The following is a 12,380-nucleotide window of genomic DNA, read 5'->3' on the forward strand; positions in this document are numbered from 1 at the left end:
GGCTCTTGTGCAAGCCCCCGTTGGAGATCTCCCTGGCCCCACTGCCTTCTTGTCCTGCTTGCAGGCACTGCTTTCCTGAAGCTGGCACGCACGCTCCCACCCAGACTTGGTCTACTACAAAGCGTACACATCCGTGAGTGTGTGTGTTCGTGTGTATGTACACGTAGTTTTTTGGTTTAACATTATAAATGGTATACTGTGCTTATCATTCTGAAACTTTATTTTTTCCTACTCAACATTCCTTTTTCAAGATCTGTGTACCTTCATTCACCACGATCTATTTCATCCATTTTAACTGCTTTATGGTATTCTGTCTTACGAACCTATCATAATATATTTATCCCATTCCAGACTGATGTTAGGATGCTTAGTAAATAAATCGACATCTCCCAACGGTCATTTAGGTGTCCGGCCTCTCACTTCCTGGGCATCCTCATTCCCGTGGTCTCAGCCTGCCACGCACTCTTAGGTTTTACCCCAGACCTTGTCATTCCAATCGCTGCACCCTCTCTGGAGGCACAGAACTTAAGGATCTGCCCTCTGATGATCACCCCCTACCTTCCCAGCTCACTCTTTCGTACTCCCTCCTCAACCCCATTGGGACCTTCAGTCCACTCCTACCACCCACTACTGTCTTCTCCCATCTGTTATCTCCCTCAAATCTTTACTGCCCCGCGTGTCAGCCTGGACAGTACGGTCCATCGTTATAACTCACTCTGGCACTCATGCACACCCTGAAAATCCGGGACCCCTTCTCTTTCTTTGTACTCACCAAGTGAAGCGGAATGTGAGTGCAGACCTGAGAATCGTGCTGACTAGTTTCACACTAGACTTACAGCCACAGATATCCTGGGGCCCTTGGCACTGCACAGTAAACTGACCTGCAACGTTACTCTCTCCAATGTCAAGGGGAGCATTTCATACTTCCCCTCACCTCTCACACCTCCATTACGCATTCTGGGCTTCGAGCTGACTTCCTCCCGTTAAGAGGATGACTGGTCCCTGCTCCATGAGCCGACCCTTCCGTGTGTGCACTGCAGCCCAGTCCCTTTGGCTACTCAGGGACTTTGCTACTGCAGTTAACTCCTGCCACCCCGGCCCCAAGCTCCTACTTTTATTTATTTCTCCTTCCTCCTTTTCCTCTGTCTGGGTCAATCCCACCAGCGTTCAGATGGTCCACAACAGGACTATGAGCTCAACGACCAGTCCTCTGCTCTTCCTTGCTGCCCAGCTATGCTACAGTTCCCGGCCCCTGTAGTTAGGATGGGGCCATCTTGGTCAACAGAAATGTGGGTGGGAGTGGCTTGTCCATAGAAACCTCCCCCTCACAACCCTCTAGTCACGTTCCTTTATTCAGTGATCTCAGAGGTCATGTGTAAAAGCTGGTGGCATCATACCTGGAGGAGACTGAGTCCCTGAGTGCCCACATGGAGCAGCACCCTCTCTCCTTACAAACTGCACTGGACCAGGACAAGGGAGAGCCATAAACTTTTAGTGTTATGCCACCGAAATTGCAGCGTTTGTTATTGCAGCACAGCTTACTGTAACTAATGCTTACGCTGGTAACTGGAAGTGGGGTGCTGCCATAACAAGAACGTGCTTCTGTGGCGGGAACAAGAAAACTGAACTTGGAGGCAGGAAGGATGGTGATCCATGTTACACACAGCAAAATAGTAGATACAACTTTGCCTAATACAGCTCAGAAGGCAAACCAGGAGCCTACTGAGCTGGCGGTGCTAGAAGTGCATGGAAATAATCAGAGTGTTGGTGTATCCGAGCTACAACAGGCTGCCTTTGGCCTTTTTACAAAAGAAAGAGATGAGCTCAGGAAAGAATTGGCAGTTTGCAATCAGAAATGAAAAGACTGTTTTTCTGAGTAAGATGAGGAGCATGGCAGGTCTGAGCAGAGGAGCATCCTGATCTGACTTGTGTTAACAGGACCTCTCGGAGTGCTGGTTGAGAACAGACTGCAGGGGCAAGGACGAACGTGGGAATTCCACTGAGGAGTCTGCAACAACAACCCAGGCAGGAGACAGTGGCAGCGGGACCTACGTGGTAGCAGTGGAGGGGTGAGTCCTGGTCAGGTTCTGGATGTATTTTAAGGAAGAGCCCACGGCACCTGCTGATGCAGGTGTGAGGCAAAGTGAAGGATCAAGGACGACCCCAAGATGTGTGGCCTGAGCAAACAGAAGAACGGCAGTGCCATTCACGGAAACGGGGAAGGTGGAGAAGGAGCAGGTCGGAGTGGACGGGCAGGAGTCTGATGTGGACGTGGTGAGAGTGTGGCTCACCGACAGTCCCAGGGAGATGCTGAGTGGGCAACAGAGGTGAGTGAGACGGTCAGGGAGGAAACGGGCTGGAGAGGGAGACTGGGTGTGGATGAGTATGTGTATACAAATAAGAGAGGAATAAGGCCTGGATTCTTCACAGTTAAAAGTCAGGAAGATGAAGAAGAACCAGTAAGGCACTGAGACGAGAAGGCTGAGCGCTCTGAGAGAACCAGGGGCGTGTGGGGTTCTGGAAGCCAAGTGGAGAAAGTATTTCAAAAGTTTTATTTATTTCAGTGTCTAAATCATACCTCTGTGAATAAAACAGATGAATAAAAATGGCCTTATATGATCCTGCCTTTCCTGATTGTAAACTTAATTGTGTCAGGTCCAAATCCAGGTCTCTGAGTTGATGGATATGTGGAATCCACAGAGAAGGAAGATGGTGTTTAAATCACCACCTCCACCTCCTCCACTGACACATGGGCTGGACCGGGCACATAACATTGTGACAGTAGTTTATCTGCACAGCTGGCCAAGACGCTGGCTACACACTCAGAGCTATACTTTCAACACGTTTGAAATCAGGAAGTAGGGAATTTTTGATTTGGCAGGAGATGTCTCTCCTGTAACTTCCATGGCTTCATTAGGTTGTCCAGAGCACAAAAAGTACATACTTCCACATACTTGACAATCTTTATTATAGTGCAGTTGCCTCTTACGGACAAACGTTCTTTATAACTTGTTCACTGCCACGGACAAAAACCTGTACATACTGTGTGCCAACGCGTGAAAGAAGGAACAGCAGGAAGACCTTAGGTGCATCTGTTTGTTAGGCGAAACCTTGATAACTTTTCTGAGATCACACCTTCCTTCATCCAATACACACAAACCAGACTCACCATGCTCTAGGCAGCATCTCAGTGCCAAGGCCACAGTGGCGCAGGGCACAAGGTGCGCTTACCTTCATCACGTTATCCACGGTGAAGCCTGTGTTCTCCGTGCCCAGGTCTTTCAGCAGCCGGGCCAGGAGGGCCATCTGACTCATTGCCAGGTGAGTCGAAGAGTTTGCTTTTAACGGCTGTACCAAGTAAGATGGAATAATTTGGAGAGACTTAACTTCCTTAAACAAGGCCATTTCCTGTAAAAACCAACATAATTTGTTGATTTTTACTGGAAAATGCTAGAGGCAATTTAGTACAATTTAGTATGATCCTCAAAGTAAACAGTGAAGGAAAGAATAGGGAATAAAAAATGACAGTGACAAATAGCAGTAAAATCATTATCTGGAAGCTCATATTTCTTTTAAAACATAATAACAATTAAAAACAAAAACCTGAAGCGTAAGAAATAACACCACGATCACTTGGAGACTAATGAAAGCTTTACAGAAAACGTGATCGAAAACTTAAGGTTTCTCTTCTTGGGATTTCCCAACCTCAAGAAAAAGGTTTTCTAACGTCTAAAATTCTAAAAGAAATTAGTTTTGCTGTGAAAAATCACCATTTTAGTATTTATTAAATGTCAACCAAGAGTGTAACAATGTACAGTACTCTAGCTGATAAGATTACCGATGGGTTAAGATGAAAGAATGTAAGTACCACTACATATTTTAATGTCTCTAAACAAACAAGTCTTTCTGTAATTAAGATATTTACCATTGAATTAGCCAGACACAGAAAAAGAAAGAAATGATAAAATATTGAAGCATATGAGTTGCAATATAGAAAAAAATCCATTTTTAATAGGTCTACAGGTCATACCACCTAAAATAACCTCTCATTTTGCCACACAATTAACTTGATATTTGGGGCTGTGAGTGACTCTGCACAAATACGAAAGAAAAAAGAAGTGTGAGGGCGATCTTCAGAGTTGGAGGAACAGTAAACATCTAAACGACAAACAGACGCTGCGAGGACGTGAGAACCCAGAGTCAGCTGACTGCACGCAGGTGCAGAGCAAGGACGCCCCCCGTGCGGGGACTGTATTCTAGGACCTCACGTGGGGAGGGGGTTTCAGCACCACCAAACGACTCAGACATCAACAGGGTTGCAAAATGACTGAAGGAAGCAATGACATGTCCTCGTTTTCAAGGTACCCTTTGAAAGACGGCATCTCCCCGAATCCTAAGCTATATTAACGAGGAGCAGATTGCAGGACACGAGTATTACTTATTTTACCTTCTAATTAGTATTACTTATTTCTCCTTATTGATTTTCCCTTAAAATTTAAGTTTACTAAATGAAACGAGATCAGTGGTTCTTCACATTGGAAAAATCATCCCTTTGAGAAACTATGAAAACTTTGGATTCCTTCCTGAGAAAGGTGTGCACACTCGCAAAATTTTGTATAAAATTTTAAGGAATTCACAGACTTTGTGAAGCTCAAACACAGATCCAAACTTAAGAACTCCTAGACTAGATGAATTCATTAGCTAAAGACAGCAAAATAGATTTCCACACTGCTTGATATAAGCGTGTGCCAAAAACCTCACATGCGTTTACTCCATGTTTGTTGAAAGAACAAAAATACTGAGATCAAGACAGTTATACATTTATTATTTCTTTACCCCCAAATTTTACATATTCAGTTTTCCATATATTTTTATTTATTGAAAAAATTAATAGCATATGTTGAATTAGAGGACCCCTAGAAAAACCAAACTGTGTATCTGAATCAAAGCTGATGTCTAAGGCAGAACTTACCTTGTGGAGCACAAGGCAAGTATGAGAGTGAGTCAGGATGCTCTTGAGTAGAGACAGAGTCTTGTAAGGCATTAACAAAGTCAAATATCTGTAGGAATATATTTATTATCTACGGTTTCAAATTTTACAGTGATGTTCATACCTGAACAAAATTTGAAGCTATAACACGGAGGCGAGCAGAAGAATCTCCAGTTCTGGTGAGCAAAATGGGAATGGTTCTTTCTACACAGTGAGTTGTTTCAAGTTTACTCAGTTTATGTTTAGCAATATATTGTGTAATTATCATTTTCAACAATTTCAAAGAAGCCTGAAAGACCTAAGAAAAAAGCAATAACAACAGATGAGCTACCATAATTGAATTCCACCAAAAGTGAACATGAAATTTACTATTAGTAATAAATATGGACATTATATTGAAAATTACATGTTGTCTGAAAGGCTGAAAACAGCAAATTGAAAACTGCTTTCTAAACACAGTACCTGCACATGGAAGGCACATGCTCTTATTTTCACAGTGTCATACAATACTCAACATTTCCCCTTGATGCCAAATATCTGACATTCCTGTTAACTGGATAAGCTCCTATATAAATGCAGACAATGTGTGATTGTGGAATGTTCATTCTTAAGGCCCCTGCTGAGTTAGAAAAATTCCATAGTAATTCCCAAGCTCCTCAGGCTTCACGAAAAATAAAAATGTAAACTCAATGTCTCTTAGTCATAGTGAATCAGGCCTCTGTGAACACTGGCTTTGAAGAGCATATGGAAAAAGTTAATGCTGTTCAGGACCAGAGAGAATGACCAAGCACAGACAGACCTCACAGCCTCTTCACTGACGACGTTTCTTGCTTGAGACCCCAATCCCTGGTTATCGCGCTGGTAGACGATGATACCGCTGACCAGGCTACCTCTTGGGCTACGTCATACATCTCATCTGCAGACACCGGGGCCACTGAGGGTCACAGGGGACTCACCGGGGTCACTATGTCTCTGACGGCTCTTCTAATGAGAAAGACCGATGCTCTCAGCATGCTCTTTAAATCTTCTTTTGGGGTTCCAACAGGCATCTCCATCAGCTGTTTATACAAGGCGAGCAGTGCATCTTTCCGGTATGACCACGTCTTGGAATAGGCCCCAGCAACCTACCACAGACCAAGAGTACCACTTTACTCAGAGTGGGCGTTTCAATGACATTGTCACCACCTCCAAGACTGTGCAACCGAGCCTTTGTTTGTCTCAAATGAGGAAAAATCTTTTCTAATAACAGGACCTCTACAGAATAAATATGTGTATTTAGAGAAATAATTTTTTCTAACATGGAAAATTTAAGACCATGTTAAAATATGGAAAGTATTAAAAGCTCCACTCAGAAATATTTTGAGGCTGAGAACTATGGGAAAAATCCAGTGGGCTCATTTCAATAGGGAGACACTTCCATCTTTTGTTTTGCTTTGTCATCCTTTTTCCCTGGAATGAGCTATTCACAGAAGGGAGCTGATTCTCACTACTAGCTCTGTCAATACCAGAGACAAACACCTGTCTTAAATGAATACTCATTTAATAAAATACTCATTCATAAAATCTTAACTTCTAGCTTAGGTTTCTGCTGTTTCATATAATTAGTAATTATCAAAAGACTTTTCAACTGAATAATGAGGACAAAAAGAAATCAACAATATCACAAGTATGAAGCCTTGGGAGCTTTTCCCACCTGCTTCCTTGCTATATTACAGGTACACGTTTAGATGGTATTTTCTTTTTTACCAAGGATTCCCCGAGCACATCCACGGCAGAGCTGGCTTCTCTCAAGGCCTTCTCTGTTAAGGGCTCCGGCTCGCCCGCAATGCCTCCTTTGGGAGCCTCGCTGATGTCCCCATCACTCTTTTCCGGCTCCATAGCTGCTGCCCCAGGCTGCTTGCGGATGGCAGGAAGGGGCCGCTCGTCGTAGGGCAGGGGCTCGAGCTGCAGGAGAGGAAGGGCGGCTGCAGAGTTCTGTGCAGGATTCCTCCACCTGCCAACACCGCATCTACACCCGCAGGCTTACTGCTCTGGACTCACCTGGTCTGAACGATGGTATTTTGCTAACTATCAGTCTTATTAGAATAATTTATACAACAATAGGATGCAACTAAAAAAATTAGATCAGGGTTTCTATTCCTTTCTAAACTCATTATAGATCTCAAGTAAAAGTTATTACACTTTTTTCTGACAAGACCTCTGATATTTTCTTAGTTTATGGCTTAGAAATAAATATCAAGCTTCATTTCAAACGTTCATTATGCAGCAGCCTTATACTGAAAACAGGCAGCCAATGATAAAGATCTTTAAACAACCTTTTTGTGCAGTGCCTGCTGAAACTCTGGACAGGCAGCTGTCTGTTCTGTCCATCTAGGCCTTCAACAGATATTACTGTGCACCTAATTCACGCCCCATATGGACCAGATGGACTTCCCATCCTCAAGGGCTTACATTCTCATCGAGGAGACAGAGATACATAATTAAACAAGTAAATAGGTAGCAGACTTTCGGGTAATTAAGTGAGAATAGAAAGAGAGAGCAATTCCTGAGTCATCTTGTGAGGCAGGTGTCACTGTGACACTGAATAGACGAGGGTAACTATTTATTTGTATTAATACTCACTGAGATGTTAACTGAGTGCATACCATGTGTGAGAATCAGTTTCTCATATTCTAAAGTGTACTCATAGTTGCAAAACAGAACACTTTGAGATGCTAAAAAAGGAGAAATTAGAGTATTTTTAAATTGAAGTATTAAATATAACATAACAATTAAGTTATAGACAAGATATTGCTGGTGGGGATAATGTGACACTCAAAGATGTGTAAGGGGCATGAGTGCCATGGAGTTTGCTGTGGCAGCAGCAGTCCCTTCGCCCTTTCCTGGGCCTCTGGCTGCAGCAGACACTTGCCTCTGCCCACTTAGCATCCTTCCTTCCTTCCTCCCCAGAGTCCACTGGCCATACGACCACACACATCAGCAGAAGCTCCAGGGAGGCCCTAACAAGCCAATAGGCTCTTTTCCCTCCTTCGACCTCGTCATCACTCCAGAGGCTGGCAAATGACTGAGGCTGATCTAATCAGGGTGAACTTGGGACTCTGGCTTAGAATGGGAAATGCTCTCCCCCTCAGATGGTACAACGTACAGAGCTGAAGCTGAGGGCCACATGACAGTTCCAGCCCTAGGGTGACTTGGAACCACAGAAAACAGAGTTAAGAGATAGGAAGAAACCAGTCTTTGATGACTCTGTTGAGCTACTGAATCAAACCGACCCTGAAAGCCACATGATCTCTTAAGTTCCTAGTTACAAAAGCCTATAAACCTCCCAGTTTGACCCAGGTTTTCTGTTACTTACAACAGAGAAAGTTCTAAGAGGTATAGTAACTATACATGACTTGTACTGAGGTTCTACTGAGGTTAGTTCATGTTAGGCATGTTACAAATACTGTCTCATTTATTCCTGGAAACAATCCTTTAAGCAGATGACTGTACATTTCTACAGAGAGAAAAGCAGAGGCTCAGAAGGATGAAGTGTGTCCCAGATCACTGGCTGACGGGGCAGAGGGAGTGGGGAGGCCCGGCATGTCTGCTCCAGACAGGGCCTCATGGGGCAGGACCATGCGCTGGTTGCTTACATCATCATGTTCTGGCTTCAGTGTTTACCTCCCACTCCTGGAACGTGGGGCAGGAAGTGGTGTGGCTGTTTTGTACCCCGATACATCCCTGCACCGGGAAAGCACCTAGCACAGTGCAGGACCTCACTACACGTCTGCTGAATAAACTGCACACAATCTGAAACCGAGTTACCTACATGAGTCCTGGGATGAGGGTCTGTGGTGGGCAGTGCCTGGTCTCCTGTGAGGTGCTGAGGAGAAACGTCCAGGGAATGTGATGAAGGCTTTTCCTGGAGGAAAGGGTCTGCAAACCGGTTTTCCGTCACTCTTTCCTCTTGCTGTGGAAGCAAGAGCGTTGGTGGCTGGTGGCAAGGGCTGCTGGGATGAACCAGGGGCTGGAGAGGTGAGTCAAAAGGCCTTCGCATCTGGGGAAAAACAGGAGCTTTAATTCCCAGTGCCACCGCCACACCAGAGCCATCACCTCATTCCCCAGGTGAGCAATCGTCTAGGAGGCGGAAAGTGACAATCTACACTGAAGATGCCCACAGTCCCGTCACATCCCTCCACCTGTCTCTCGATGTCACTGTGTGGACTGCAGAGGTGACCACACACCACTAGCACTAGTGTGATCATGAGCACTAGTGCATGGGTCACCACAGTGTGGAAGCACACCCAGGCAGACGTGCCATGGAGAAGCAGCAGATGGGGCAGGAAGCACCTGGGCTGGACCCCAAATAGACTGTGTTCAAAACTAGGCACTGCTATTTACTCTGTATCTGCAAAAGCAGGTTATTTTGTGTCATCATAACCAGTAAAACTGACGTAGTGGTTATTACGCACCGGGCGTGGTGGTCAGCGCTTTAGACGGAACATCCATTTAATGCTCACCATTTTTATCCCTGTTGTAAACGTGACAGGGAAACTGAGACACAGAGTGGATAAGGAATTAATCCAAGATCACACAACTAGAATGGTAGGGCCAGGATTTGAGCCCAGGCAGTTCGGCTTGAGTATGTACTCTTAACCACTTCTCTCTGTGGCTCTGGTCTCAGTTTCCCAGTCTGTAGTGTGGGATGCATACCACCTGCCTGGGTGGGTTCTAAAGATCAGAGGCACAGCGCCTCCCACGAAACACATTCTCAACAGGCTGAAGTGGTTAGGATTATTCTCTCACGATGCTCCTGAGGGGTCCATGGGGCAGGGCTGTCATCAATTCATTTTACAAACGAGGAAACCGAGAGCCATGGAGATGACGAGACTCCCTGGGATCCTCCTGGCCCCTGACTCATTCCCTTCCTCCCTGACTGTGAATCCTCCTGCAAGAGCACGCCAAGGCGAAAACCTGCCTGAGGTAGGTGCACGAGAGCTGAGTTATCTGTTCACTGTCACCTGAGCATTACAAACACTTTCCATTTTACGGAATACACACCCAACTCGAGAACACCACAAGGGCACCTCTCCACAGGCTTTCGTCTGCCCATCTGGAACGCCCACCTTGGCGCCCATGGGCTGGGCGTCCACGAGGCTGTGCAGCTCCAGCTGCTCGTACACCCTGCTGCGGTACTGCTGCATCTGCTGCTTCTTCTCTTTAGCGAGGTCGTAGTCTTCCCTCTCCACCGCACAGCGCTTCTCCACCTCATACCTCCCGAGACGCTCGCCAACCTGGAGCACAAAGCGTTCGCTTTTTGTTTCAGGTATGGACCAATTCACGTCAAGGGCAAAAACAGTGTGTAAAGTGACACTTAAACGACAGTGGCGACGACCATCTACGTATCCTGTGGGGAGGAGGGAACGACATAGGAAAACAAAGGGAACACACCAGATTCGCCGGCAAAGATCGTGCTGCTTGTTGCTGTAGCAGCTCTAAGAAGCCCCGTGAGTTCATGGTAAGTTTTAAACATCTCGTGTTTTTCTATCATTTTGTGATAGCAACACGGCGCCTGAGGATGACGTCGGAGGTGAGTCTGAAGAGACACAGTACATGGTTTCACTGACATTTTTATTGAGGCCTCATCTGCCCATCACTTTATTTTGCTTAGATCTCTGAACCCACACTAACTCCCACAGCTTTTAGTAACCCACTCATTTGTTTTAAGATAAGTACTATGGTAATTAGAAAACCTAGGCATGAAAGAAAAGCTGTTTTCTCCAGAAGCCGTACCTTTTGCAAATCGGCAATAGCTTGTTTCAGTTTCTTGGCATAGTCATAACGTTCCTTTTGGACGGCTTCACGTTTTCTTTCATCTAATTTGCGTATAATCTGTGCAACTTCTGGATCTTGGTACATATCAAAAGCTAAGTCATCTAGTGGAGAAATATAGTCGGATTTCCTAAAGGAAAGAAATGAATAATTTAGAGCCAATTTCAATCTATGTGATATCACAGTGGTAGAGGGAGCCCTACAGGCTCAGTGCTGAAGACACACGGGCAGTTGTGAAAATTGCACCCACCACAGCCACTCCTGGAGCGTTTCCTGCCTGAGAAGACGGAGGCTCAGAGAACTCAGTAACAGACTTCAGATCACACAGCTCTGAAGTGCAAGTGAGTCTTTCTGACACCACAGGTTATGCTCCTGAGCATTAATTAAACTGCACTTGAGGCCTCTGAGCCTCAGCTGCATTCATTCATTCATTCATTCAACAAGTACTCAGAATGCAGATCTGTGCAGGCTCTGTTCTAGGCACAGAGGACAGAACGGTGCATGTGAACCGTTTACAGATGGGGAAAACCAAAATCAAAGCCCCCGGATGACCAGGCCCCATTCCCAGAGTCTGACGTGGTGGGCCCAGGTGGAGCCCAGGCCTCCATATTCCACACCAGCCCCACAGGAATGGTGATGAACGTTAAAGATGGAGAATTGCTACTACTGGGCTTTTCCCTCTGGGGGTCAACCTGTATGACATCACCATCAAGTCCTGTAGCAGATCAGATTCTTCCAGGAATAAATGATCTTTTTAGTTATCTGAATAACCCATTTCTGATTAAGTATCACCTCTATTCTTTCTTTTAAATTCTATAGTAGGCCGGTAGCTTTCTTCTGGGTCTAACACTTAGAACAATAATGCTAGTCTAACTACTCAACACAATGTTCCACGGAGGACAAGTTTCAGAGTCTCCCAGTCTGCTGCATCGTGAAACAAGCTAGTTGTGAGCTGTGACTTGGGTATCTTTACATATAGGTACATTTTATTAAAATATTATTTGTCATAAAAAATGTGGTTGTATAAGAAATTCAAACAGGACATAGGACAACACTACCTTTCAAAATGAGCCAGTGTCCCCCAGCACTTTCCTACTCCCTGAATTCAGGCAGTCTGCTCACAGCAACAGCACCAGGCTGGCGGCTGGGATGGCTCTGGCAGCTTTGCACAAGATCAATTAATCTCAGTGATGACTAAACAGCAGCACATCTTAGTGTGTCTACAAGATCACGGTAACTATTTCTATCTAAATATATGTTACACTTTTAAGTCTAAGTTGCTCTGCTGTGAAGTCCTAGAGTTGAAAACAAGGACTTTATTTTATTATAAAAATCCCACAAAGAAAAAAATGACGTGAGGATTCCAGGGCAGTCAGCAGCGTCAGGCGCGAGCCTCTCCACTTTCCACACAAGGCCCCCTAGTGGTAACCAGCGGACTCACGTCTAGGACCTCGCAGCTCTGGTCCAGAATCTTTTCACAGACCTCACCTCACCTGCAGAAAAAGCCAGCGGGGTGAGGCAGGATAGGCACGCTGCAGTCTCCTGTCCCCCTGACTAAGTGGACAAAGAAGCGACT

General features: G+C 45.3%; 1 protein-coding gene across 2 annotated transcripts in view; it reads right to left on the reverse strand.

Annotated features, from left to right (window-relative positions):
• CEP104 (centrosomal protein 104) overlaps positions 1-12,380 on the reverse strand; it is a 43,374-nt gene that overhangs the window by 16,863 nt on the left and 14,131 nt on the right. Inside the window, exons 7-13 of one of the 2 annotated variants that reach the window (XM_058552731.1) lie at positions 10,766-10,934; positions 10,099-10,266; positions 8,802-9,029; positions 6,737-6,934; positions 5,947-6,114; positions 5,115-5,288; positions 3,232-3,348 (exon numbers count right to left, since the gene is read on the reverse strand). In XM_058552731.1, coding sequence (XP_058408714.1) covers positions 3,232-3,348; positions 5,115-5,288; positions 5,947-6,114; positions 6,737-6,934; positions 8,802-9,029; positions 10,099-10,266; positions 10,766-10,934 — 1,222 coding nt within the window. Of the gene's footprint in view, positions 1-3,231; positions 3,409-5,114; positions 5,289-5,946; positions 6,115-6,736; positions 6,935-8,801; positions 9,030-10,098; positions 10,267-10,765; positions 10,935-12,380 lie in introns of both variants that reach the window. The other variant, XM_058552730.1, reaches the window with a different exon arrangement.

This window comes from Diceros bicornis, chromosome 13 (assembly GCF_020826845.1).
Source record: "Diceros bicornis minor isolate mBicDic1 chromosome 13, mDicBic1.mat.cur, whole genome shotgun sequence".
NCBI lineage: Eukaryota > Metazoa > Chordata > Mammalia > Perissodactyla > Rhinocerotidae > Diceros > Diceros bicornis.